The sequence below is a fragment of the Molossus molossus genome, unplaced genomic scaffold (genome assembly GCF_014108415.1).
Source record: "Molossus molossus isolate mMolMol1 unplaced genomic scaffold, mMolMol1.p scaffold_m16_p_13, whole genome shotgun sequence".
In the NCBI taxonomy this organism is placed as follows: domain Eukaryota; kingdom Metazoa; phylum Chordata; class Mammalia; order Chiroptera; family Molossidae; genus Molossus; species Molossus molossus.
This window is the reverse complement of record NW_023425348.1, coordinates 82,476,505-82,504,262: the sequence shown is the minus strand read 5'-3', so window position 1 is coordinate 82,504,262 and position 27,758 is coordinate 82,476,505. Positions and strand designations below refer to the sequence as shown.

The following is a 27,758-nucleotide window of genomic DNA, read 5'->3' as shown; positions in this document are numbered from 1 at the left end:
TTTTTTTTTTAATCAACTAATATATAGTAGACTACTCCTTTAATCCTTCTTGTACCTAATACCTTAAAAGACAGACTGGTGACTATGTATGGCTAGTTCAGTCATTTCTCCTTTTTTTTTTTAATCCTCACTCGAGGACATTTTCCCATTTTTTGTTCAGATAGAGTGGGAGGGAGAGAAAGAGAGAGAGAGAAACATCAACATGAAAGGGACACATTGAGTGGTTGCCACCCGCACAACCCAACTAGGGCCAGGGACAAACCGCAACGAAGGCACGTGCCTTTAGCGAGAATCAAACCTGGGTCTCTCTGGACCGCAGGCCGACGCTCCAACTGCTGAGCCAAACTGGCCAGGACCATTTCTCCTTTTAGATGTTCTAATTTTATTTGATAGTTTTAAAAGTCTTTTTTTTTTTTAAGACCCAAGCAGTACAAAAAGTACAGAGTGTAGTATGAAAAGCATGTCTCCCATTCCAGTCCCGCCCCCCCCGGGAGGTATTATTACCAGTTTTTTGTGTATTACCCCAGAAATACTAATATTCCATACCTATGCAGTCATAAATGTATAAATATATAGCTCTCCTTTTGCACAAATGTAAGCATGCCATACCCTTTCTTCTGTATCTTTTTTATTTTAATAATATTTGAAATATCTTAAAGGTCATTCCATATCTGCATGCATATATGCATTCATTCTTTTTTTTTCAATTTTTATTCATTTATTTTTGTTACAGATATTTCTCTTCCCCACCCCCACCCCCACCCCCACCCCTCCAGCATTGCTGTCTATATCCATTGGTTACTCATATGTGCATATAAGTTCTTTGGTCTGTCTCATCCATCTCCCTTCCCCCCTCCTCTGAAGTTTGTCAGTCTGAACCATATTCCTTTCTATGTCTCTGGATCTATTTTGTTTATCAACTTATTTTGTTGATTATATTCCACAAATAAGTGAGATCATGTGGTATTTGTCTTTCTCTGATTGGCTTCGTTCACTTAGCATAATGCTCTTCAGGTCCCTCTGTGTTGTCTCAAAGGATAAGAGATTCTTACAGCTGCGTAGTGTTCCATTGAATATATGTACCACAGCTTTTTTATCCACTCATGTACTGATGGACACTTGGCTATTTCTAGATCATAGCAATTGTAAATAGTGCTGCTGTGAACAGGGGGGTACATATATTCTTTCTGATTGGTGTTTCAGACTTCTTAGGATATATTCCTAGAAGTGGGATCACTGGGTCAAATGACAGATCAATTTTTAATTTTTTGAGGAAACACCATATTGTTTCCCATAGTGGCTGCACCAGTCTGCATTCCCACCAGCAATATACTAGAGTCCCCTTTTCTCCACACCCTTGCCAGCACTTGTTTGATGATTTGTTGATGGCAGCCATTCTAGCAGGTGTGAGGTAATACCTCATAGTTTTAATTTGTGTCTCTCTGATAATTAGTTACGTTGAGCATTTTTTCATGTCTCTTGGTCATTTGTATGTCCTGTTTGGAGAGGTGTCTATTTAGGTCCTCTGCCCATTTTTTAATTGGGTTCTTTGCCTTCCTTTTGTTAAGTTGTATGAGCACTTTATATATCTTAGAAATTGACCCCTTATCTGATGTATCATTGGCAGTTATGCTCTCCCATATAGTGGGTTCCCTTTCCATTTTGATGGTGGTTTCTTTTGCTGTGCAGAAGCTTTTTAGTTTGATGTAGTCCCGTGTATTAATTTTTTCCTTTGTTTCTCTTGCCTTAGGCATCGTGTCAGTGAAAATTCTGCTGCGTATGATGTCTGAAATTTTGTTGCCTATATTTTCTTCTAGGATTATATGGATTCACAAGTCACATTTAAGTCTTTTATCCGTTTTGAGTTTATTCTTGTGTATGGTGTAAATTGGTGATCTAGTTTCTTCTTTTTGCATGTAGCTGTCCAGTTTTTTCAACACCATTTATTAAAGAGGCTGTCTTTACTCCATTGTATACTCTTGCCACCTTTGTCAAATATTAATTGAGCATAATGTCGTGGGTCAATTTCTAGGTTCTCTGTTCTGTTCCATTGATCTATATGCCTTATTCTTGTGCCAGGCTGTTTTGATTACAGTGACTTTGTAGTATAACCTGATATTTGGTGTTGTGATCCCTCCTAATTTGTCCTTCTTTTTCAAGATTGCTGTGACTATTTGGAGTCTTTTTTGGTTCCATATAAACTTGAAGAATTATACTTCTGTGAAATATGTCATTGGTATTTTAATGGGAATTGCATTGAATCTCTAGATTGCTTTGGGTTATATGGACATTTTAATGATGTTAATTCTTCCAATTCGTGAACAAGATATGTTTCCACTTTTTTATATCTTTCTCTATTTCCTTTTTTAAATGTCCTGAATTTTTTTGCAAATAGGTCCTTTACTTCTTTGGTTAAATTTATTCCTAGGGATCTTAATTTTTTTTTACCACAATGGTAAATGGGATTTTTTTTTTTTTTTTTTAGTTTCTTTTTCTGTGAGTTCATTGTGGTGTATAAGAATGCCATCATGCCCTGGCCGGTTTGCCTCAGCAGTTAGAGTGTCGGCCTACGGTCCAGAGAGACCTGGGTTTGGTTCCCACTAAGGGCACGTATCTCAGTTGCAGTTTGTCCCCAGTCCTGGTTGGATCATGCGGGAGGCAGCCACTCGATGTGTCCCTTTCACGTCAGTGTTTCTCTCTTTCCCTCTCCTTCTCCCTCTCCCACCCCCTCTCCCACTCCCTCTCCCTCTCCCACTCTCTCACTCTTTCTCTCCCTCTCCCTCTCCCTCTCCCTCTCCCTCTCCCTCTCCCTCTCTCTCTCCCTCTCCCACTCTATCTGAACAAGAAATGAAAAGATGTCCCCGGGTGAGGATGAAAAAGAAAAAGAATGCCATTAATTTCTTGATGGTGATTTTGTACCCTGCTACTTTACCAAATTTGTTCATTAAATCTAGTAGATTTTTGATGGAGTCTTTAGGGTTTTCTATGTATAATATCATGTCATCTGCAAATAATGACAGTTTCACTTCCTCTCTAATTTGGATCCCTTTTATTTTTTTTCATGTCTAATTGCTGTGGCTAAGACTTCCATTACTATGTTAAGTCAGAGTGGCCAAAGTGGGCACCCCTGTATTGTCCCTGTTCTTTTTTTCTTAATCCTCACCCGAGGACATTTTTTCATTTCCTGTTCAGATAGAGTGGGAGGGAGAGAGAGGAAGAGAGAGAGAGAAACATCAACGTGAAAGGAACACATCGAGTGGTTGCCACCCGCACGACCCAACGAGGGCCAGGAACAAACTGCAACCAAGGTACGTGCCCTTAGCAGGAACTGAATCTGGTCTCTCTGGACCACAGGCTGACACTCTAACCGCTGAGCCAAACCGGCCAGGGCTGTTCCTGTTCTTAAGGGAAATGCTTTTAGTATTTGCCCATTGAGTATGATGATGTTGGCTATAGGTTTTTCATATATGACCTTTATTATGTTGAGATGTGATCCCTCTATTCCCACATTGCTGAGCGTTTTTATCAGAATTGGTTGTTTAATTTTGTCAAATGCTTTTCAGCATCTATTGATAAGATCATATGGTTTTTATCTTTCATTTTTTTATGTGGTGTATCACATTTATTGATTTGCAAATATTGTACGAGCCTTGCATTCCTTGGAGGAATTCCATTTGGTCATGATGAATAATTTTGTTAGTGTATTGCTGGATCCGATTTGCTAATATTTTGTTAAGAATTTTGGCATTTATGTTCATCAGGGATATTGGCCTATAGTTTTCTTTCTTTGTAGTGTCTATATCTGATTTTGGAATTAGAATCATGCTGGCCTCATAAAACAAATTTGGAAGTCTTCCTTCTTGAATTTTTTGGAATAGTTTTAGGAGAATAGTTCTTTGAATGTTCGATAAAACTCCCCCATGAAGCCGTCCGGGCCCGGGCTTTTGTTTGCTGGGAGAGTCTTGATTGCATCTTCAATTTCCTTAATTGTTATTGGTGTATTCATTCTTTTTATTGGTCCAGCATATGTATATACCTTTCTTTATTCCCCACTCACCATGTTGAACATTCTAATATTTTACAATTATTCACTATGTTGCCATAAGCATCCCTTTGTGCACACGTGTAAATTCCCAGAATGCTATCTACATTTAAAATTTTGATAGAGCCCTGGCCGGTTTGGCTCAGCGGTTAGAGCATCGGCCTGCGGTCCAGAGAGACCTGGGTTCGGTTCCCCCTAGCGGCGCATACCTCGGTTGCAGTTTGTCCCCAGCCCTGGTTGGTTATGCGGGTGGTATCCACTTTCACATTGATATTTCTCTCTCTCTCTCTTCCTCTCTCTCCCTCCCACTCTATCTGAACAAAAAATGGAAAAATGTCCTCAGGTGAGGATTAAAAAACAAAAAACAAATAAAAGATAGATATTTTTTAAATATGTTTTTATTGATTTTTTTAGAGAGAGCAATAAAAACATCAATGTGAGAGAGAAACATTGATTAGCTGCCTCCTGCACACCCCCTACCGAGGATCAAGCCCACAACCCAGGCATGTGCCCTGACTGGGAATAGAACCAGGACCTCTCAGTCCATGGGATGATGCTCAATCCACTGAGCCACACTGGCTGAGCAAATTTTGATAGATATTTTAATTTTTCCCTTTATTAAAATTGTGCCAACAGGGTCCACCATGTTAAGCAATAACGGAGCATTGATTTTTTTCTAGAACACAAGAATTGCCAAAAATTCTATTCATAGATGATTTTCAGAGTTAATCTTCCAGAGGTATAACAGATTGAGAATACATTTTCATTCATATTTAATTACAAATTAATCTGGTTAAATTTTAAAGCATTCTATTAAATTGAGTCCTGCAGCTGCCATTAAATAGTTCTCTACCTCATTTTAGTGGAACACCTTACAGCCCCTTTTTATTGGTATTTTTCAGGTGTTGAAGTGGAATTTTACTACTCCAAGGGATGAATACATTGAGCAACTAAAGACTCAGATGTCTAGTTGTGTGGCTAAATGGTTACAAGATGAGATGTTTCACTCAGACTTTCAGCATCATAACAAAGCACTTGCTGTCATGGTTGATGTAAGTTCCAATAGATAGATATGCATGTGTTTCATACATGGGGAAATACTGAGCCTTGTGAAATAAGTGGAAGTTTGCATGACTTGAGAAGGAACTGGAATATATCATGTTCTCTATTTTCAGAGCTATTCTATTATTTTGATAGAATAGATGACTGTATGTTTAAAAGTTAAGGTCTTAAATGGAGGCTTACAAATCTATCATTTTTCTTTTTTGGACTCTGGTAAAATTTAAGAGGTATTTGCCTAATAGAACTTAAAGTTTTATGAAGTCTTATTTGTGAGTGTTTTGTCTGTTTTGTTTTAAGCACTTGGAGAGTGAAAAAGAGGGTGTCATTGGTTGCCTGGATCTTATCTTAAAGTGGCTTACCCTGAGGTTTTTTGATACCAATACAAGCGTCCTAATGAAAGCCCTAGAATATTTAAAATTGCTCTTCACCCTGCTAAGTGAGGAGGAGTATCATCTTACTGAGAATGAAGCATCATCCTTCATCCCCTATCTCATCCTCAAGGTAATGTGTTTTTCTCATGCTGAAAGACAGCTCAAGTTTCCAGCTGACCTCATTCCTGTACTTTGTTCCTTCTCCCTTTCCATTTATTATTTGAAATAACTTCCACCACTCATTCCCCTGCCCCTAATCTTTTAAGATCTAGTGCTGCATGGTGGGAGGTCAGGAGGGAGAACCATCACTATTCAGAAAATGCCTCACTTAATCATTATGTTGACTAGGTTGGAGAACCAAAGGATGTCATTCGTAAAGATGTCCGTGCCATCCTGAACCGGATGTGCCTTGTCTACCCAGCCAGCAAGATGTTCCCCTTCATCATGGAAGGAACCAAATCCAAAAACTCAAAGCAGAGAGCAGGTAAAGCAACAATTTAAATTGAGGCATGAATCTGTGTAACGACGACTCTAAAAGAAATAGTTTGCAGATGAACAAGGAAATGTCTTCAGTGTCTGTGTAGTTGATTCCAACCTTCTGATCTGAACTGTGAGAGTGATGAGTTGCACACTGGTGGGGCCACAGTATCAGCTGATATGGGCACTACTCAGTACCACCCTGGTGACAAAATCAAGTGCACAGGGGCCATCTGACTCACAGGCATTCCTTTCTTCCAGAAGCACTTGCTTTAACACTGTTGTTTCATGGTGTGTTTTATAAGAAGACAGTAAACAAGGAAAAATTATAGGCAGAGCCAGAATAAGATTTTAGTTCTTAATTTATGCCAACGGAAATGTTTCTGTGCCAAATATGCATTGAGTCTCATTAATCTAGTCTTTCTTCCCCATCAGAGTGCCTGGAAGAACTGGGGTGTCTGGTCGAGTCCTATGGCATGAATGTTTGCCAACCAACCCCAGGAAAAGCCTTAAAGGAGATAGCTATTCACATAGGAGACCGTGACAACACTGTGCGCAATGCTGCCCTCAACACCATCGTCACGGTGTACAATGTACATGGGGATCAGGTGTTCAAACTTATTGGAACTGTAAGTGACTTTTCTCTGAATATTGTCAGTATGTTGTGAATTGCAAGATCACTTAGGTGTCAGTTTTCATACCATCTTAACTCTGGCTAAGTTTCTAATATTTTTTATTGAACTTAACCTATCAATGTGTCTTAGGATTCAGATAAACCCTGGAGGGTGTCTCTGATTATTGTAAAACATGTAGGCTATATTTTACTAGAAACCAGATTTTCTTTCTGAGCATTCCATTCACAGCAATTTGCTTTACAATGAGAGCTATTTTTGAATCAAATCTGAGCTACTCTGGGATTTAAACTCTACCTGACAATCTGCTCTGTAAACTTTAGTGCATTTAGTTTTTAGTGAACAAATACTCACTTGTGTATAATGTGATACTGGTACCTTTCAGATCATGTCTTGAGCTACAGCCGTGAGCCAGACTCTCCGAGCACGTTAGATTTTCCTTCTGATTCCTTACTTCTTTTGAACCAGTCACTATTGTGGCTGGACCTCGGTTCTTCACTCCAGTTACCTCTTAGTATCACATATCTTTATACTTGCTTATATAATTTTACTTGTATTAATCTAATTAAATCCTGACTACAGGCCAGTGAAGGAGATAAAGCAGATGGGAATTTCACAGATGACCAAAAGCTTCCTGCCCCTAGTCACATAGCTAGCTAGTGGTGACACAACAAAAATGAGGATGTTTCATTTAATTTTTTATCTTTTTATTTGTAGTTATTAATAGCCTTTTGTATCGTTTCCTTCTTTTATATGTTTTGTTATTACAGCAAGGCAGGTTTTTAACAGTAGTTGATTTTAAAATGTAGATAGCGTTTTTAAAGTAAATTTATTCTGACATAGCTGATTCTGTTTGCTTCAATATGAAAATGGATATTGATTCTTGAGTCTTCCAATTAAGTTCTTAATTATTATCATATTGTAGTAGAGAGCTATGCTAATAAATTAAATTTGGCCTCTTTTTTCAGCTTTCTGAAAAGGATATGAGCATGCTCGAGGAAAGGATTAAGCGGTCAGCAAAGAGGCCTTCTGCTGCACCAATAAAACAGGTAGAAGAGAAACCTCAGCGCACACAGAGCATAAGCTCCAATGCCAACATGCTACGCAAGGGACCAGCTGAGGACATGTCCTCCAAACTCAAGTATGTAGATGGAGATAGTTGTCTGAGAGCATCTCTGTGGACTTTGCCTTGTGTGCTTAGAGCTTATTCTGAAACATAGTCTTGAGTTCTTGTAGCCATTATCATGCATGATAGAGTGTCTGGGTAAATGTCTTGTAACCAAATGTTAAATCCTTCAGTCTTCATTGTCTTTGTCTCAAAACCACTTCTAAATAGTCTTGTGCCTTCTTTCACTGCTTTTCCGTGGACAGAATTATGTATCGCACTTATAGGATGTAAGTACTGCCTGCTAATTTCTCATTAGCAGGGCTCTTATATCTTTCTAACTTCTAACTTGGATTCATCCCCTCTGGAGGGTGATTGGCTTAGAGTTTATAATCAGAATAGAGGGTGTTCATAAGTGTCCCACAAATCCAGCCCTCCATGAAAGTCCACTGGCTAGCAGAAGTGGCAGCTTAATGTCATGTGGCTAAAAATATTGGTTCACCTTCTTCCTTGTGCTGTGTATTTGGTCATGCTCAGGTTCCTGTTCTTTAGGTAAGGCTAAGTAAAATGCCTGCAACCCAGAATTGGCTTTGGGACTCAAAATACTGCCTTTTAAGCAAGACAGCTCTGTTTTGGGTTGTATCATGAGTATGTTTTGGCCAATTTGAATTTGGAAACTTTGAATACCTGTTACTTGGATATAATTCTGGCCCTAGCCAGTCTAGAGTGAATAAAAAGAGGTGGCTGACTGTCTCTTAATGTATAAAATGTCCTGAACACTGCATGGAACAATGCTTATGATTAGAAAAACTTAAACACTGGTTAATTTGGTAGAAAAGAACCAGCCAGTCCAGATTTTTCTTAAATTTTTGCCAGAATTAATGAGCTTTGAGTCAATATAAGTATACTTTATTATTTTCTGCCCCATCTGGAATATCAGTGTTTTTGGCTTTAGTGATCTAGAGAGAATACTTATAACTTGGCAGGTACTGTAAGTAGAAAGTAAAGTTACCTGTTCTCGTGATATTCATGAACCAGTGTTGTTGCCTATTGAAGGCACTGCTTAGACTCAAAAACTTAAATCATTCAGGGGGGCTGAAACCAGAAGTTGAACATCTGTCTTGAAGCTTTGGGGAAACTGGCAGTGCTACTCTTGCCCTTTGGTTAAAAAGTCTCTTTTAATTCAGGAGCCTCCTTTTACTTCCTTAGCCAAGCTCGAAGCATGAGCGGGCATCCTGAGGCAGCCCAGATGGTGCGCCGAGAATTCCAGCTGGATCTTGATGAGATTGAGAATGACAATGGTACAGTCCAATGTGAAATGCCAGAACTTGTACAGCACAAACTGGATGACATTTTTGAACCGGTCCTAATTCCTGAACCCAAGTAAGTTCATCTCTTTCATTTAAGGATAAATAGTTCATAATCATCAGAGTGCATATATAAAAAGAGTTTTCTATGCAATTAGAACTGATTACTACCTGGCTGATAACAGTTCTTTATTAAGACCTGGATCTAGTAGGGAATTGCCTAATTCCAACTCACTAGGATATCGTATATTAAAAATTGAATGTTTCCCTTTGCTCTGCTCTCCAGGATCCGGGCTGTTTCTCCCCACTTTGATGACATGCACAGTAACACAGCATCCACAATCAATTTCATTATCTCCCAAGTAGCCAGTGGTGACATCAACACAAGCATCCAAGCTCTGACACAGGTAATGGGGGTATTACCCAGGACAGTAATTCCACTGGTGAATATAAAGGCTGTAGGAGTGATGGTTGCATACTGGTTGCAGTATTGAAGGAGGCAGGCAGCATTCAGTATCATGCTGATGAAAAAAATGCACAGAGACCACTCAATCATCACTTGCTTCACAGGATACAGTTCTTACTGAGCCTTGCTCTTTATAATTGCATTCATTCACTGGAGGCTGGAGATACAGCAGTAAGTAGGGACCAACTCTCAGGGAACTTACTTAGATTTTAATGAACAGAGACAAATAAGTAAATAAGAAAGTATCAGATAGTAGTAACTACTGTGAATATAACTCAAATGGGGTAATTAGAGAAAGGAGCTAAGTAGCTAACTTCGATTGATCATCAGTGGTTCAAGTAAAGGGAATAACTAGTACAAAGGCTCTAGGGTAGAAATGAACTTGACACGTTCAAGGAAAAAATACAAGGCCCATGTGTCCAGAACCTAGTGGGCAAGGGACAGGATGGTACAGAATGAGACCAGATCGTGTGGAGTTTTAAAAGTCCCAGGGTGGCCCTGGCCAGTTTGGCTCAGCGGTTAGAGCGTCGGCCTGCGGTACAGAGAGACCCGGGTTCGGTTCCCGCTAATGGCACGTACTTCGGTTGCGGTTTGTCCCCGGCCCTGGTTGGTCGTGCGGGTGGCAGCCACTCGATGTGTCCCTTCACGTCAATGTTTCTCACTCTCTCTCCCTTCCTCTCTCTCCCTCCCATTCTATCTGTACAAAAAATGGAAAAATATCCTCGGGTGAGGATAAAAAAAATAAATAAATAAAAGTCCCAGGGTAAGTTGTTTGGATTTTATTTTAAGTGAGATGGGAAACCATCAGATAATTGTAAGTAAAGAAGCTACATGTTTTTTGGTGGGGGTGGGTGGGTGTGTGTGCGTGTGTTTTTTATCCTTACCCGAGGACATTTTTGCATTATCTTTAGATAGAGCGGGAGGGAGAAAGGAAGGGAAAGAGAGAGAGAGACATCAATGTGAGAGAGACACATTGACTGGTTGCCACCCACACGACCCCAACTAGGGCTGGGGACAAACTGCAACCGAGGAACGTGCCCTTAGCCGGAACTGAACCCGGGACTCTCTGGTCCGCAGGCCAACACTCTAACCGCTGAACCAAACCGGCCAGGGCAGAATCATAATGTTTTTTAAAAATCATTCTCTTTTTCCTCTGTTTCCCTTTCCTAACAGTTCAGTTCTGAAGCCAGTAGGTGGGTAGAGCAAGGTATGCATCTACCTAATGGCAAGGGAGCAGAAATGGGACCATAGTGGCCCAAGGTGATGGTCTCAGAGCCCAAGCCTTGTGAGGAGAAGTGATGGCAGAATTGGGAGTCAGAGTCCAAGCAGGATGAAGAAGATGTTCATGCAGGCAGCCTATCTGGCATGGTAGTAGAACCCCAGGCAGAGTGAGGAGGACATCTACATGTGTTGGAGGGAGGCAGGGCAGCATGCAAGTGGCTCAGAATGGGGAGTCAGAGCTGAAGCAGAAGTGAGCATCTGCATGGCAAAGGGCTGGTGGCAGAGATAGGAGATTAATTACATACAAAGGAATTGGTCGAAATAAGGAAGATAGGAGCCAAGTTTCCTACTGTCAGAGAACAATAACAAATACGGGGGAAAGCAGATAGAATGAACTCTGGTGTTGGATCAGAAATGGATGTGTCAGTATGAACTCATGTTTTTCAGTATGTAGATATAGAAATATTAATTTAAGTGGTGTGTGTTGTAGATAACATACATAAATTCGCTAGCTCTTGGCACTGAGAGGAGCAGGGAACAATATGCCTGCAACAGCAAGCACCCCCAAATTCTGTCTTCTAAATATCATTTTCTACTAAAAGGAATGAAGTCTCTTTGGTGAAGTGGCTGATTTCAGGATCATCTTGTACTTTTCCCTGATTACCTTGATGAAGGGCTGAATAATGGAAAGTACAAGATGATCCTGAAACATCTTGTGCCAGACAGCAAGGATGAGAAGGATGGGCTCAAAGAATGATAGGCACGCCCTGGCCGGTTTGGCTCAGCGGTTAGAGCGTTGGCCTGCGGTCCGGAGAGACCCGGGTTCGGTTCCCGCTAAGGGCACGTGCATTGGTTGCAGTTTGTCCCCGGCCCTGGTTGGGTCGTGTGGGTGGCAGCCACTCGATGTGTCGCTTTCGCGTCGATGTTTCTCTCTCTCTCTCTCCCTCTCACTCTATCTGAACAAAATATCGAAAAATGTCCTCGGGTGAGGATAAAAAAAAAAAAAGAATGATAGACACATGTCACAGTACCCAGAGGCTAACAGAACAAACTGTCTGTTTGAACGGGGACAGTTTCAGCATCAAAATATAGTGATGACTTATAACCCAACAAACTAAATAAAATTCAGTATATTTATTGGATTTAATAAAATAGGAAACTTGCCCTAGCTAGGTAGCTCAGTTGATTAGAACAACGTCCCAATCCACCAAGATTGCAGGTTTGATCCTCAGTCAGGGCACATACAATGAACGCATAAATAAATGGAACAACAAATCTATCTTTCTATTTTTATCCTCATCGAGGACATTTTTCTATTTTTGTTCAGATAGAGTGGGAGGGAGAGAGAGGAAGAGAGAGAGAGAGAGAAAGAGAGAGAGAGAGACATCAATGTGAAAGAGACACATCGAGTCTCCCGCACGACCCAACCAGGGCCGGGGACAAACTGCAACCGAGGGACGTGCCCTTAGCGGGAACCAAACCCGGGTCTCTCTGGACCGCAGGCCAATGCTCTAACCGCTTAGCCAAAGCAGCCAGGGCTGTATAATATTTTAACATGATTCTTTTTGGGGAAAAAGTTACCGTCTACTCTATAGAGACCAAATAGTAGGCAGGGCAAGAGTGGATTCTAAGAGATCTGTCAAGAAACTATGGCCAAAATTCATGTGAAAAATAATATGTGTACTAGGATGATTGTGGTGGACAGGAAGAAGTGTTGGGGGGGGGGGGGTTAGGGTATGTTTCAGAAACTGAATCCAAAGGACTTGGGGACAGATTAGATATGAAATGTTAGGGAAGAGAGGAATCAAGAGTATCTCCTTTATTTTTGACTTGAGCCAACTGGATGGGTGGTGGTTCAATGTACTGAGATGAGTAAGGTGGAGGGAAGAGCAGGCTTGAGATGTTGGAAATCAAGAGCTATATCTTTGCTATGTCAAGTTTGAGCAGCCCATTAGACATCCTCATGAAGACAGTTAGAAATAGAAGGGCAGGCCCTGGCTGGTTTCGCTCAGCAGTTAGAGTGTTGGCCTGCGGTCCAGAGAGACCTGGGTTCGGTTCCTGCTAGGGGCACATACCTCAGTTGCAGTTTGTCCCCGGCCCTGGTTGGTCATGCGGGAGGCAGCCACTTGATGTGTCCCTTTCACGTCGATGTTTCTCTCTCTCTCACTTCCTCTCAATCCCTCCCACTCTATCTGAACAAAAAATGGAAAAATGTCCTTGGGTGAGGATAAAAAAAAAAGAAATAGGAGGGCAGAATTGGGAACCTTAGTTTGTTGTTTTTGACAATAGTCTCTGTCAATTTTAATCCAAATCCATCTGCCTTTTCTGAACAGGGAGCTATTGGCTCAGGTAGGTAGTATCTCAAGTGTGTAAGCAAGTCTCAAGTTCTGTCTTGTACAAGTACAAAACTTCCCCATATGGGCCTAAGGAGAATCTGAAGTTCATTAGTGCAGAGACCAAGGAAGAAAGTCAAAACATCAGAAATCCTGGAGAGAGATCTCTCTTCATTTGTGGAGATGGATAGATCCTCTAAAGCAGTGGTTCTCAACCTTCCTAATGCCATGACCCTTTATACAGTTCCTCATGTTGTATGTGGGCATATCTGCATGTGGGCAGACCTACCTGGAGATGGATAGAAGAGCCATGTATTGGTTCCTAAGACCATTGCAAATATATGTTTTCTGATGGTCTTAGGTGACCCCCGTGAAAGGGTCGTTGAACCCCCAAAGGGGTCATGACCCACAGGTTGAGAACCGCTGCTCTAAAGGAGGGGCAACAGTGGCCTTTGTGAGTGTTACAGGAGGACCTGGTGTTCTCCCTGGCCTTCAAGGAACTACAGGAAGCTGAACAAAAAGGTCAAACTCACTTCCTGAGGTTGACAAGTCTCTGGCTTTTGTACATTCAGAGAACAAAGAGCAGAAATGTCTGCTCCTCAAAAACCAAACCATTAATTTGGAATATAAGGGATCAGAAAACACCCTATCAGAACAACAAAAAGAATCCAGAAATATGAGGATAGTGTAAGGTGCCTCTGGGACAACTTCAGGCATGCCAACATTTGCGTCATAGGGGTGCCAGAAGGAGAAGAGAGAGAGCAAGAAATTAAAAACCTATTTGAAATAGTAATGACAGAAAACTTCCCTAAGTTGGTGAAGGAAACAGACACCCAAGTCCAGGAAGCACAGAGTCCCAAACAAAATGAACCCAAAGAGGTCCACACCAAGACACATCATCATCAAAATGCCAAAAATTAAAGACAAAGAGAGAATCTTAAAAGCGGCAAGAGAAAAGCAGTTTGTTACCTACAAAGAAGCTTCTATAAAACTGTCAGCTGATTTCTCAAAAGAAACTTTACAGGCCAGAAAGTGGCAAGAGATATTCAAGGTAATGAAAAGTAATGACCTACAACCAAGATTACTCTATCCTGCAAAGCTATAATTTAGAATCAATGGACATATCAAGAGTTTCCCAGATAAGAAAAAACTAAAGGAGTTCATCATCACCAAACCAGTATTATATGACATGTTGAAGGGTCTTCTTGAAGGACAAGAACAAAAATATAAACAATAAAATGTCAATTAATACTTACCAACAATCAAATCTAAAAACAAAATGAGCAGGCCGAACAGAAACAGACTCGTAGATACAGAGAACTTTTTATTGCTTGCCAAATGGGCAGGGGCTGAAGAGATGGGTGAAAAAGATGAAGGAATTACAAATTGGTTGTTAGACTGAAGAACCTCAAAGGGAAAGGGGGAGGGAGGATGGGATGAGATAAATCAAAGAACTTCTATGAATATATGCATAACCAATGGACACCAACAATAGTGTGAGGAAGGCAGGAAAGGGGCAGGATTGAGGAGGAGAGGGGTCAATGGGGAATAAAAGGGGGGACATCTGTAATACATTCAACAATAAAGATGAGTTTTTAAAAAAGAAATACCTGCCCTGGCCGGTTTGGCTCAGTGGTTAGAGCGTCGGCCTGCGGTCCTGAGAGACCCGGGTTCAGTTCCCGCTAAGGGCACGTACCTCGGTTGCAGTTTGTCCCCGGCCCTGGTCAGTCGTGGGGGTGGCAGCCACTCGATGTGTTCCTTTCACATCGATGTTTCTCTCTCTCTGTCTGTTCCTCTCTCTCCTTCCCACTCTATCTGAACAAAAAATGGAAAAATGTCCTCGGGTGAGGATAAAAAAAAATTTTTTTTTAAATCCTGAGAAAAAAGAAATACCTGCTCTTGGTGCTTTGCCATATAACTGACAACTTGCCACCTGGTATACCACAAACCTACAAGGGCAGAAACTTCTGTTAGCTCCGTTCTCAGATTGCCATTTTTGAGGGTTCTCAAAAGACAGATCCAAGAGTGAATCCTGAACAGGTAAAGAATAATAACAACATATTTTAAGGACCAAAAGTTCTGGAAAGAAAAATAAATCAATTACCAGACCTGAATATCTTGGCAAAATGAAACTGCTAAAGGAGATAAGATGACCATGGGGAGTGAGGTGTGGAAGGAGTATTTAAGGTGAATTTATTATTACACAAAGATTCTTTCAAGCAAAAAAATATGGTTATAGAATTTAAAAATTGAGTAGATGGACAAAAGGAGAGGATGATCACTACAGGAATCAAATTAGTGGTCTGAATAACATTGGTGACAAGACCATTCAATGGACAAGGGGCAGTCTTTTCCACAAATGATGCTGGGAAACATGTTTATCCACACATGAAGGAATGAATTAGACTCTAATAATATAGAAAAATGAACTCAAAATGGATCAAAGACATAAATATAAGAGCCAAAACTGTAACTCTTAGAAGAAAACATAAAGGGAAATCTTCATCATACTGGATTTAGCAGTGATTTCTTGGCTATAACATCAAAAGCACAGGCAACAAAAAATATATATAATTAAATTGAGCTTCAAAGTTTAAAAGTTTAATGGACACTATTATGAAATTGAAAAGTCAACCTACAGAATGAGAAAATATTTTCAAATCATAACAGATTTGCATGTAATCACAATCCAATAACATTATTTCCAGAATACATAAAGAACTTCTACAACTCAATGACAAAAAAAAGATTCAGCCCTGGCCGGTTTGGCTCAGCGGTTGGAGCATCGGACTGCGGACCAGAGAGTCCTGGGTTCAGTTCCTCCTAGGGGCACATACCAAGAAAAAAAAAGAAAAATTCAAAAATGGGCCCTGGCCGGTTTGGCTCAGCGGTTAGAGCATCGGCCTGCGGTCCTGAGAGACCCGGGTTCGGTTCCCGCTAAGGGCACGTACCTCGGTTGCAGTTTGTCCCCGGCCCTGGTTGGTCGTGTGGGTGGCAACCACTCGATGTGTCCCTTCACATCGATGTTTCTCTCTCTCTGTTCCTCTCTCTCCCTCCCACTCTACCTGAACAAAAAAGGGAAAAAATGTCCTCGGGTGAGGATTAAAAAAAAAAAAAAAAAGAAAAAAAAAAAAAAAAAGAAAAAAAAAAAAGCCCTGGCCAGTTTGGCTCAGCGGTTAGAGCGTCAGCCTGCGGTCCGGAGAGACCCGGGTTCGGTTCCCGCTAAGGGCATGTACTTCGGTTGCAGTTTGTCCCCGGCCCTGGTTGGTCGTGCGGGTGGCAGCCACTCGATGTGTCCCTTCACGTCGATGTTTCTCACTCTCTCTCCCTTCCTCTCTCTCCCTGCCACTCTATCTGTACAAAAAATGGAAAAAATATCCTCGGGTGAGGAAAAATTCAAAAATGGGCAAAGGACTTGAATACACATTTATCATAAGCACATGATGTTCACTATCATTAGTTGCTAAGAAAGTGCAGTAGTCAAAACCACAGTGAAATAACCACTTTATGCCCAATAGGATTTTTTTTTTTAATGGGAAATAATGTGTTGGCAAAGACATGGAAAAACTAGAACCCATGTGCATTGCTGGGGGGAACATAAAATGATACAGCCTGGCCCTGGCCAGTTTTGCTCAGTGGTTAGAGCATTGGCCTGCGGTCTGGAGAGACCCGGGTTCGGTTTCCGCTAAGGGCAGGTAACTCGGTTGCAGTTTGTCCCTGGCCCTGGTTGGGTTGTGCGGGTGGCAACCACTCGATGTGTCCCTTTCACGTCGATGTTTCTCTCTCTCTCTCTCCCTCCCACTCTATCTGAACAAATATCGAAAAATGTCCTCGGGTGAGGATTAAAAAACAAAACAAAATGATACAGCCTGCCCTGGTTGGTTTGGCTCAGCAGTTAGAGCACCAGCCCTTGGACCAAAGGGTTTTGGGTTCGATTCCGGTCAGGGGCATGTACGTTGGTTGTGGTTTGGTCCCTGGCCCTGGTCGGGGTCATGTGGTAGGCAACCAGTCAATGAGTCTCTCTCATATTGATGTTTCTCCCCACCCCCCCACTTCCTTCCTCCCGCTGTATCTGAAGAGAAATGGAAAAAAATATCCTCAAGTGAGAATAAGAAAATAAATAAATTAAAATGGTGCAACCACTGTGGAAAACAGTTCACTGGTTCCTCAAAAAGTTAAACATAGAATTATGATAAGATTCCCAAACCACTCCTAGAAAGCAGGGACTCAGATACTTGTATACCAATGTTCATAGCAGCATTATTCACAATAGACAAAAGGTGGAAACAACCCAAGTGTCCATCAGCAGGTGAATGGATAAACAAAAAGTGGTATATACATATATTGGAATATTATTCAGCCATGAAGAGGAATGAAATTTTAATACATGCTACAACATAGATGGACCTTGAAAACATTATGCTAAGTAAAAGACACAAAGGAACAAATATTTCATGATTCAACTTACATGAGGTACCTAGAATAGTCAGATACATAGAGACAGAAAACAATAGAGGTATCAGAGGTGGGAGGGAGGAATAAAGAGTTCTTTAATGGATATACAGTTTGGGATGTTGAAAAAGTTCTGGAAATAGAGAGTGATGATGGTTATACTTAATACCATTGAATTATACACTTAAAATGGTAAATTAGATGTTAAATATTTTACCATAGTAAAAAAATTAAAAGATAAATAAAGCCCTCAACAGCAAAAAAATTAAGTATATAGGAATAAATCAAGTTATGTATATGTAAGACCTTTACAGAGACAATTATAAAGCTTTATTGAATGATATTAGAGAATTTTTAAATAAATGGAAATATACTGTGTTCTAAGACAATTTTTTCAAGTAACAACAGTGGAGAGGACTTATCACCATATCAGTAGTGATTACAGAGCCACTGTACTTGAGCCAGTGTAGTATTGACTCTTGGATAAGCAGATGGACCATTGGGATGATGGAACAGAGAGCCGAGAAATTGACTCACAGCTTTAGGAAACAAAGCAGAGAAGGCATTAAAAATCTCTAGGCGCCCTGCCAGCTTGGCTCAGCAGTTAGAGCATCGGCCTGCGGTCCAGAGAGACCCGGGTTCGGTTCCTGCTAAGGGCGCATACCTAGGTTGCAGTTTGTCCCCAGCCCTGGTTGGTCATGTGGGTGGCAGCCACTTTGGCAAAGCTAGATTAAGCAGTAATGGGAACAACAGTGTCATTAGATTGCCATTTCCTACATCAACATGTATTTCAAATGGATTAAAAACCTAGATATGAGAGGGAAAACTTATAGGAGAACATTTTTTTTTTTTTTTATCCTCACCCGAGGACATTTTTCCATTTTTTGTTCAGATAGAGCGGGATGGAGAGAGAGAAACATCGACGTGAAGGGACACATCGAGTGGCTGCCACCCGCACGACCAACCAGGGCTGGGGACAAACTGCAACCGAGGTACGTGCCCCTAGCGAGAACCGAACCCGGGTCTCTCTGTACCGTAGGCCGACGCTCCAACCACTGAGCCAAACCGGCCAGGGCAGGAGAACATTTTTTACTTCAGGGTATGGAAGGATTTCTTTCTAAACTAGACACACACAAAAAAAGGAAAAAATAGAAATTTTTTACTACAAAAATTATTTTTTTATAGTAACCATGTTGAGGCAGCATTATTGAAAACTCCTAGTCATATAAAATTGTATGTGCGCCCAGCCACTATAGCTCAGTGGGTTGAGTGTCATCCCATGCACAAGATCACTGGTTTGATTCCCAGTAGGGGGCATTCAGGAGGCAGCAGATCAGTGTTTCTCTCTCTCCCTCTCCCTTCCTCTCTATCTAAAAATTAATAAAAATAGCCCGGCCAGTGTGGCTCAGTGGTTGAGCATTGACCGATGCACCAAGAGGTCGCAGTTCGATTCTCAGTCCAAGCAAATGCCCAGGTTGTGGGCGCAATCCCCAGTGAGGAGCATGCAGGAAACGGCCAATCAGTGATCTTTCTCATCGACGTTTCTATCTCTCTCTCCCTCTCCCTTCCTCTCTCTCTCAAAAAATAAAGAAAAAAAATTAATAACATTTCTTTTTGTAATTATGTGTGACTGGAGATACACATGCATGAAGAGATAAATGAAAGTAGGACCATTGGCTTCATCAACACCAGGGGGCATCATTCACATTGTAGTCTTTAGTATAAATGCTGCCCTCTCCCCCACACCATCCTTGGAGTTGTACAGTTTTGAAGTCCTGCATGAAAGATAGACATGAAGATCGACATGATTGTCTCAGGATGTTATTTTTGTAATCATAAAAATAAAGATCTTTTTGCCAGCCGGTGTGGCTTAATGGATTGAGCATCATCCTATGGACTGAGAGGTCCCAGTTTGATTCCCTGTCAGGATACGTGCCTGGGTTGCAGGCTCAATCCCCAGTATGAGGCTTGCAGGGGGCAGCTGATTGATGTTTCTCCATCACATTATGTTTCTGTCTCTCCCTCAATCCCTCTCTAAAAAAATTCAATAAAAACATATTTTTAAAAATAAAGATTTTTTTACAGTAATGAATAGGAAGCATATGTTTTTCCCCAGTAACATTTTTACGATTAGTGACAAACCAGTATATCAAACCAAAAAGAACACTGGATCGAGATGTGGGAAACCTGAGCTTTGAGTTTGAACTAAGTAGTCTGATCTTTCTGAGCCTCACTTTTCTCACCTGGTAAACAGAGATCTTACTCTTAGCCTGTCTACCTCTCAGAGCTGTTGGGATGATTAAATGAGATAATGGGTATAAAAATACTTTAATAAATTAGACATTTAAACATAGGGATTATTCCCTGAACAGGACAGTGAGACTCAGAATAGGAACTGCAACTAATTCACCTAACAGTACTTTGCTCAGTAAGTATTTCTTAAATGACTGAATCCCCAAGGACTACTTATTTATATGTAAAGTGAATGGGTTCTTTTCAAGGTCAGATACTGGAAGTGCTTTGCTAATATTACAGAGATATCCCTTGTAGTATCTTCCTGCTACTTAGAAGTATGAAACTTGGAAAATACATCTTGGGTTTTTGTTATCAGATCGATGAGGTCCTGAGACAGGAAGACAAAGCCGAAGCTATGTCTGGCCATATTGACCAGTTTCTTATAGCTACGTTCATGCAGCTAAGACTCATCTACAACACACATATGGCAGATGAGAAACTGGAGAAGGATGAGATCATCAAGTTGTATAGCTGTATCATTGGCAACATGATTTCGGTAAGGGCACCTCTGCAGATCACGATCTTCCCTTCAGTCCTTCATCCCACCTGGGTTCTAGAGCCTGAGTCAGTGCAGTGTTCCAGTGAGTCCTGTGTCACTTGTAGAAATGTACATATGACATCACTGTATGTTGGATGACACTCCAACTTACCTTATTGTTAGGATACAAAGTAAAATACTTATATACTACCTAGAATTCTGCTTCCTGACAGTTTCTTCATCAGGCATGGTGGACCCTAGCTAGATTTTCACATATAACTGCTCATCTTAAAAATACTTCTCTAACTGAAAGGAAGCACACCAGTTAATTATGGCTATTATTGGAGGTTTGGTGGGGAGGGAGGGAGTGTGGTGGTTTTTATTTTTTCTTAATACTCTGAATTTTTAAAAGTACAATATAATTATTTCCTAGAATAGCCACCCACATTTATCTTCCTTGCTTTGTATATTGAGTGTCATACCTCTAACACAATTATGATTGGATAGCTGTTTCAGATAGAGAGCCTAGCCAGGGAGGCCTCCACTGGAGTACTGAAAGACCTGATGCATGGCCTCATCACCTTAATGCTGGATTCTCGAATTGAGGATCTGGAGGAAGGACAACAGGTGATCCGCTCTGTGAACCTCTTAGTGGTGAAGGTTCTGGAGAAGTCAGACCAGACCAACATCCTAAGGTATATCTGTGCTTTCAGCATTACAGCCTAGAACAGTCTCTCTTTTGTCTACCCATAAAAACTAGAAGGTCTTGGATCAGTTATAATTTTAGGTTTGCCTAATAAATTTATTTATTACTCTTTCCTCAAGAACCAAAGGTAGTCCAACCTGAGACAGCAGCTAAGACTATTAAGAACTCAGTCAGCCAGTGAGTATTGTGAGTTTTCTAGACTAGGACTGTGAAGTGTGTCAGTTACCCACTCTTTTATGTACATTTCTCTCTCAGCGACTAGTGACAAGCTTTCACCATTTACCATGTGGTAATTTACAAAGCGTAAATGGTTAATGTCTATTTTCTTAATAACTGAATATCAAATAATCAAAGACAGTTTTTTGATCCATGAGCTCTCAATTTATTAGACAGATAAAGAATATTTACACTTGGCCTTTCAGTTACTGATTTTAATTGGAATGCAGGTTTCAAACTTATTAATGCTGTTTTGTTGGGGTTTTTTTTCCTAGTGCCCTACTTGTTTTGCTTCAAGACAGCCTGCTAGCAACAGCCAGCTCTCCCAAATTCTCAGAGCTTGTTATGAAGGTGAAGTTGAAATAATCTCTTTCAAAGATGTAAAATTTTATTGAAGTGTGGGAAAAGAGGAGTTGGAACTAAAACATAGACTCAAATTAAGACACACCTGAAAAATACAGTTGGTCTCCATTTTCCCTTCCTCCATTTATATCACTAGCTCAGGCCTAAATAATTCCTGACCTCAAACAATGAAAAGGAAAAACTTGTAAATAGCTCACAAGTTCTCCTAGAATCAAAAGAAGTTTCATTTCTTTCAGGGAAAAAGATATAGATAGCCCAGTGATTATTTAATGGAAGAACTCCAAATGTACATATCTGTAACATTATAATACTGTTGTTACACTATACTAGTGTAAAATATGTTGTCTCCCTGGGTTAGAGTTTGGAAAGCAATATGAACTACCCTACTCTCGGTACCAAGCAAGCCCAAGACAGAATTTCCACGTTTTCTTATTATTTAAGGCCCCATCTCTAGGGAGTGGGAAGGAGAAGTGTCTGAGGTGATTAGATAGATAACTTGTCACACTTTAGCCAGTGACATGGTTGAAGCAAGTAAAATTGTTCCTTTTTAGCAGCCACACTTGAAAGATATGCTGTGCCACATTTATATCCCTGACATCTTTTAGAAGTGATCCCAGAGCTTAGGGAAAATGAATGGTGACAAATTATCCTCGTTCTTCAGTCACTCCCTCTAACTTTTATTTGTTTTTTTCAATAGTGTCTCTGGAGAATGGTTCGACTACTACCTGATACCATCAACAGCATTAATCTGGACAGGATTCTTCTGGATATACACATTTTCATGAAGGTCTTCCCCAAAGAAAAACTGAAGCAATGCAAAAGTGAATTTCCTATAAGGACCCTAAAGACGCTGCTGCACACTTTATGCAAATTAAAGGGACCCAAGGTGAGTGAGAATAGCAACCAATCCCTGAGGGTGTTTGAGTGAACATCATGGAAAGAGCACTGCTGCCATTTAAATGTGCACTTGTCTCCCTCAGATCCTAGACCACCTGACCATGATTGACAACAAGAACGAGTCTGAGCTGGAGGCCCACCTCTGCCGGATGATGAAGCACAGTATGGACCAGTCTGGGAGCAAGTCAGATAAGGAAACAGAAAAGGGAGCATCTCGAATTGTGAGTGTCCTGACTTGAAAGGTTGAGGGAAATGAGGTTTTCTGGAAGTAATCTTGTCAAAGATTACTCAGGGGTTGGTCCAGTCTCACTCTCCTGCTGTGGTGCTGTAACCATTTTCACCCTAAAAATTTTAAGTATAAACTATTTATAACTAGGTGCTTCTTGGTGCCTAAGAAAGGTTTCTTTGTGCCTAAGGCATTGGTCACCAGATCCACTGGGAGCTCTATTTATGGAGGAATGGGCCAATTTCTTCCCCTTCAAGTTTAGTTGGAAACCTCAGACTGGAAGCATTCAGTAATCTAGAGTGTTAGTGGGTCTGCTACAGACCCTGGAGCACTGGTGTTTTTCACCTGCAGGAACAGACCAGAAAGGTCTGGACTGTGAACTATTTTCAGTTCTTATCCAACCTTTGGTTCCTAATTAGTAACTCACATCTAACCAACCAATTCTTCCTTGTGTCTTACAATTTTACAGGATGAAAAATCATCAAAGGCCAAAGTGAATGATTTCTTAGCTGAGATCTTTAAGAAGATTGGCTCTAAAGAGAACACTAAAGAGGTGAGAGGGAAAGGGCTGAGCCAGATGGGGATCTGTGTCATGGAAAAGGGTCACTAACTAACATCCACCCCTACCTCTTCCTCTTTCTCCTTAACCAGGGCCTAGCAGAGTTATATGAATATAAGAAGAAATATTCAGATGCCGACATTGAACCATTTCTGAAAAATTCCTCACAGTTCTTCCAGAGCTATGTTGAGAGAGGCCTTCGGGTGATTGAGATGGAGAGGGAGGGCAAAGGCCGTATTCCCACTTCAACAGGTACGGTTTCCTCTAGTAGCTCCAGACATAAGCTCAAATGAGCTCCCAGCTCAGGAACCAGAGGTGGATTGGTTTAAATTTATAACTGCACTTCAGTACTTAATGGTCACCAGTAATGTTCACATTGCTATGGACAATGGTCAACTCTGTCATCTTCCTTGAGACAATGGCAATCTCCCTGCCCTTGAAACAGTTCTCCTCTAGGCTTCTGGCTCTCTGTGCTCTCTTGGTTTCCAGCCTTGCTGGCTGTTCCTCCGGGACCTGATTCTTCCTGTCCCTGAATTCTGTGTTGGTGTCCCCCAGAGTTCAGTCCACGATCATCTCTTCTTTCTTACTCTTACTCCTTTAACTAATCTATCTATTTTCATCACCTTAAATAGCATTTATATGCCCACAAGACCCAATTTTGTTTGCTGTCCAGCTCAGACCTTCTTCCTGATCTTGGCTGATATATCCTGCATGACATCTCCACTTGGGTTTCTGGTAAACATCATAAACTCAGAGTGTCAAAGACTGAGCTCCTGCTGTTCCCCCAAACCTGGGGGAACATTTGCATTCTTCTCCCTCTCAGCTGATGGCACCTTGTCCTTCTAGTTTACTCAAACTCAATGCTTGAGTCCTCTCTTCCTGTCAGGAAATCCTTTTGGCTCTGCCTGAAAACTCTATGTAGAATCCAACCACCCTTCTCATCACCTTCACTGCTGCTTCCCTGGTCTGGAATGGAGCACTCTCCTGTCTCCCACTTCCACTCTCACCTCCCTGTATTATTTCCACACAGCATCAAAATGAAGCTTCCCAAACATTTTTCAAAGTTTCTCCCTTTCATTCAGCAGAAAGCCTTACAAACATCTATGAGGTCCTACATTATATGGCCTGCTGATACTTCTAGAACCTCATCTCCTGCTGCTCTCCCTGATTTTCTTTTTTCTTTTTGATACGTGCCCCTAGCGGGAACCGAACCCAGGACTCCCTGGTCCGCAGACCAATGCTCCAACCGCTGAGCCAAACCGGCCAGGGCTCTCCCTGATTTTCATTCCACTCCAGCCCCACCAGCCCCTCACTGTTCCTGGAACACACCAGGCACATACCTTCTTAGGGCCTTTGCACTGGCTGTTTCTTACATACAGATTGCTCTTCCTCAAGGCAGCCTGTAGCCAGCTTTCTTTCACTTTCCTCCTTGATGTCTTTCTTCAAATACACTAGCTCAGTGAGCCCTTATTTAAAACTTGCAACTTACCCCTCACCCTCCATAGCACTTAACCACCTCTAATATACCATACAGTGCAGTACTTATTAGGTTAATTAGTGTTTCTCTGACTGCTAGAATTAAAAATCCACAAGGGTAAATTTTTGTATTTTTTGTATTTTGTTGCTGGCACGTAGTAAACACTGAATACGTATCTGTTGAATGATATGAATGAACACCTATCCTAAGCTGAAGTGTTACTGCTCCCATAGTAAAAAAGCCAGTATCTGATAATTACTGCTTACTGGATCTAGAGACAAAAGGAAGTGTCAGTTAATAGAAAACAGCTGTCAAGAGCCTTAAACCCAAGAAAAATCCAACTGCAAGAGTTTCTTCTAACCACACAGAGTAAAGCTCCAAATTTGTCCTGCATTTAGTTCTCTCTGAGGTCAGGGAACCTTACCTTCTCTTACGTTCTAGAATCTGTTTACCTATAAAACTGTGTTCCTTTGGGTTGTCAGATTCCAGTCATGTTCTCGCTCACCAACTATCTTGCTAGGCTGAAGCTTCAATTGTGTTTTTGCTCTTAAGTGATTTTTGTTGTTGTTTGTTTTTAACACCTTTAAAGAGTCTTTCTTTTTTTTTTAATCCTCACCCGAGGATATTTTTTTCCACTTACCTTTAGATAGAGTGGGAAGGAAGCAGAGAGAGAGAGAGGAATATCAATGTGAGAGAGAGACATCCACTGGCTGCCTCCTGCATGACTCCAACCAGGGCTGAGGACCTAACCGAAACCGAGGAACATGCCCTTGGCCGGAATTGAACCCGCGACTCCTTGGTCCGCAGGCCAGCGCTCTAACAGCTGAGCCATACTGGCCAGGGAAAGAGTTTTTTTCTTGAATCACAGTGAACAGAATGTCTAACAGACACCACATAAGGATATACCATGGTTTAGTTGATCAGGGTAAAACCTCCTTTTCTGATGATGTTCATTTAATTGACACTTTTGGCCTAAACAGCACATTTGCAACACAAGCGTGTGACCCCACTGGTTACTAAGTGCTGTCGTGCCGTAGTGTGTTCAAGCAGCCATTGCTGCTGGCTTTCACATTCATTCTTTTCCACCCTCTCAGTGTTCTCATCTGCACCAGAGGGTTCCTTTTTTCCTAGAGGAACCTGTTTTTTACTTTCCCGTTTATGATAAGGGAGTATTATCTCCCCAATACTTGATCATTTCACTTAAGTAATGCATTTTCATTGATATCAAATTGGTCATTTTAAATGTCTGCATGTTGTGATTATCTCTTTTCAGAAATTTAGGAATGTGATGGATGCTTTTGGTTTTGATTTTCCCGTCTCCTACCAGAATATTGATCTCAGTGCTAGGGATTACATTTCCTAGTTCCTAGCCCATCTTTGGGTGTTTGTTGGACACCTCAGTTTCCTTCTCTTCCTCATGAATATACTGTACCCTTGAGCTCCTTGCTGTCCTCCCCGGTTTCAATAAGAGCCTTCCCCTTGTATTCCATGGTGTGAACCTGGTCTAATTATTCCAAACATGTAAAGTCCTTAGGTTCTTCAGTTGGGCACTGACTGAATACTCAGGAGTGGCTTAGGCTTTTTGGGTTGCCCAGGTCAGCTGTGGGGTTACAGGCATACAACCCTGCATAGCCCAGGATGTAGATGGATGGCCCAGCTTACTTCTGCTCCACTGCATTAGTTCTTGAAGTTCTCGCTAAGCTTATTTTGTCTATTTCTGAGCACCCTTTATTATCAGCTCCAGGGAGAGTCTAGTGGATTTTTTAGTCATGAAGTACAGTGGCGATCTCTAAGCCCCAAGTTGTTCCCTTGAGTGACAGACTAACAAGGGCAGCCTAGAAGTGGAGGGTGCGTATATCTGAATATTTTTTCTACATTTCCTCTCTAGGCATCTCCTCTCAGATGGAGGTTACATGTGTGCCTGCTCCCACAAGCACAGTGTCCTCCATAGGTAACACAAATGGAGAAGAGGTGGGACCATCTGTCTACCTGGAAAGGCTAAAAATCCTCCGACAGCGATGTGGTCTGGACAATACAAAGGTACTGCTCCTTTCCTTCTGTCAGGGAGACAGTGACAAGTTGGTCAGGCACAGGCTGGTCCAGAGAAGTGGCCCAGTCTTTGGTACATGTAGTTCCAGAGCTACCTCTTGACCTTAGACAATATCTCTTCTCTTGACAGCAAGATGACCGACCTCCGCTGACCTCTTTGCTCTCCAAACCAGCCGTTCCTACTGTTGCCTCTTCCACAGACATGCTGCACAGCAAACTCTCTCAGCTCCGGGAGTCACGGGAACAGCACCAGCATTCAGACCTGGATTCTAACCAGTCTCACTCTTCAGGAACCATGACCACATCTTCCTCCTCCACAGCTAACATTGATGACTTGAAAAAAAGACTGGAGAGAATAAAGAGCAGTCGCAAATGAAGCTGCCCCACTCCTGGCACCCTGCAGCTTTAGTTTACTAAACTAGAGTCCTCATAGTTTACAGTGGCCTCGGCGGGCCTAGTGTACACGAACCGGTTGTCCGTATGCAGCCGTGGATCTGGGGAGGAGTCGTGGCACAAGTATTTGTACATACTCTGCTTCTCCATCAGCACCTGCCTCTCTAGAAGGCTGTCTGTGTATTAGTTTAGTGTACAGACTTGTAAACAGCTGCCCTCCACTCAGTTCAGACTAGTTTCCCTATCCTTTTTCCTTTTCTTTTTAATTGCTTTGTAAAATTGTCCTAATCTTTCCTAGCTTTTAACTATTAGGAATTCTTTAATAGTTTTCCTTTGGTTTGTGAGCTCTTCTCCCTGTAGCCCTGAAGGGTTACTGTATTATGTATGAATGCATGGCATGATACAACTAATTTAAGAGTCTTTTATAAATAAAGTTTGCATTAACTATACCTGCTCCCAAGATGCTCCATATCTGGGAGTGTTGGGCACCTCTTCTGTCACCTGTTCTAGAGACCAGGTGGGTAATTAGCCAGTTATATTAAAAGGACTTGCCTAAGGAAGTGCCACCTTTCCTTGGCTCACAGACACGGTGCTGCCTTTTGCTCTTTTGGAACAGGAGGAGCTCACTGTT

At 41.4% G+C, this 27,758-nt stretch overlaps 1 protein-coding gene and 1 non-coding gene across 5 annotated transcripts in view; both read left to right on the top strand.

Annotated features, from left to right (window-relative positions):
• CKAP5 (cytoskeleton associated protein 5) overlaps positions 1-27,156 on the top strand; it is an 80,963-nt gene extending 53,807 nt beyond the window's left edge. For 2 of the 4 annotated variants that reach the window (XM_036257957.1, XM_036257960.1), the window contains 16 exons: positions 4,945-5,094; positions 5,402-5,605; positions 5,824-5,959; positions 6,388-6,581; positions 7,553-7,725; positions 8,899-9,072; positions 9,283-9,403; positions 20,080-20,259; positions 20,749-20,936; positions 21,439-21,514; positions 22,224-22,412; positions 22,507-22,644; positions 23,119-23,202; positions 23,301-23,460; positions 26,574-26,725; positions 26,865-27,116. In XM_036257957.1, the coding sequence (XP_036113850.1) occupies positions 4,945-5,094; positions 5,402-5,605; positions 5,824-5,959; positions 6,388-6,581; positions 7,553-7,725; positions 8,899-9,072; positions 9,283-9,403; positions 20,080-20,259; positions 20,749-20,936; positions 21,439-21,514; positions 22,224-22,412; positions 22,507-22,644; positions 23,119-23,202; positions 23,301-23,460; positions 26,574-26,725; positions 26,865-27,110 (2,565 nt within the window). In that variant the 3' untranslated portion in view covers positions 27,111-27,116. Of the gene's footprint in view, positions 1-4,944; positions 5,095-5,401; positions 5,606-5,823; positions 5,960-6,387; positions 6,582-7,552; positions 7,726-8,898; positions 9,073-9,282; positions 9,404-20,079; positions 20,260-20,748; positions 20,937-21,438; positions 21,515-22,223; positions 22,413-22,506; positions 22,645-23,118; positions 23,203-23,300; positions 23,461-26,573; positions 26,726-26,864 lie in introns of those variants that run through there. The other 2 variants (XM_036257959.1, XM_036257961.1) reach the window with 2 other exon arrangements.
• LOC118629188 lies at positions 6,085-6,195 on the top strand. The gene has a single exon (XR_004959424.1). It is a non-coding gene; the product is annotated as a small nucleolar RNA SNORD67 (small nucleolar RNA).
• Positions 27,157-27,758: the final 602 nt, after the last annotated feature.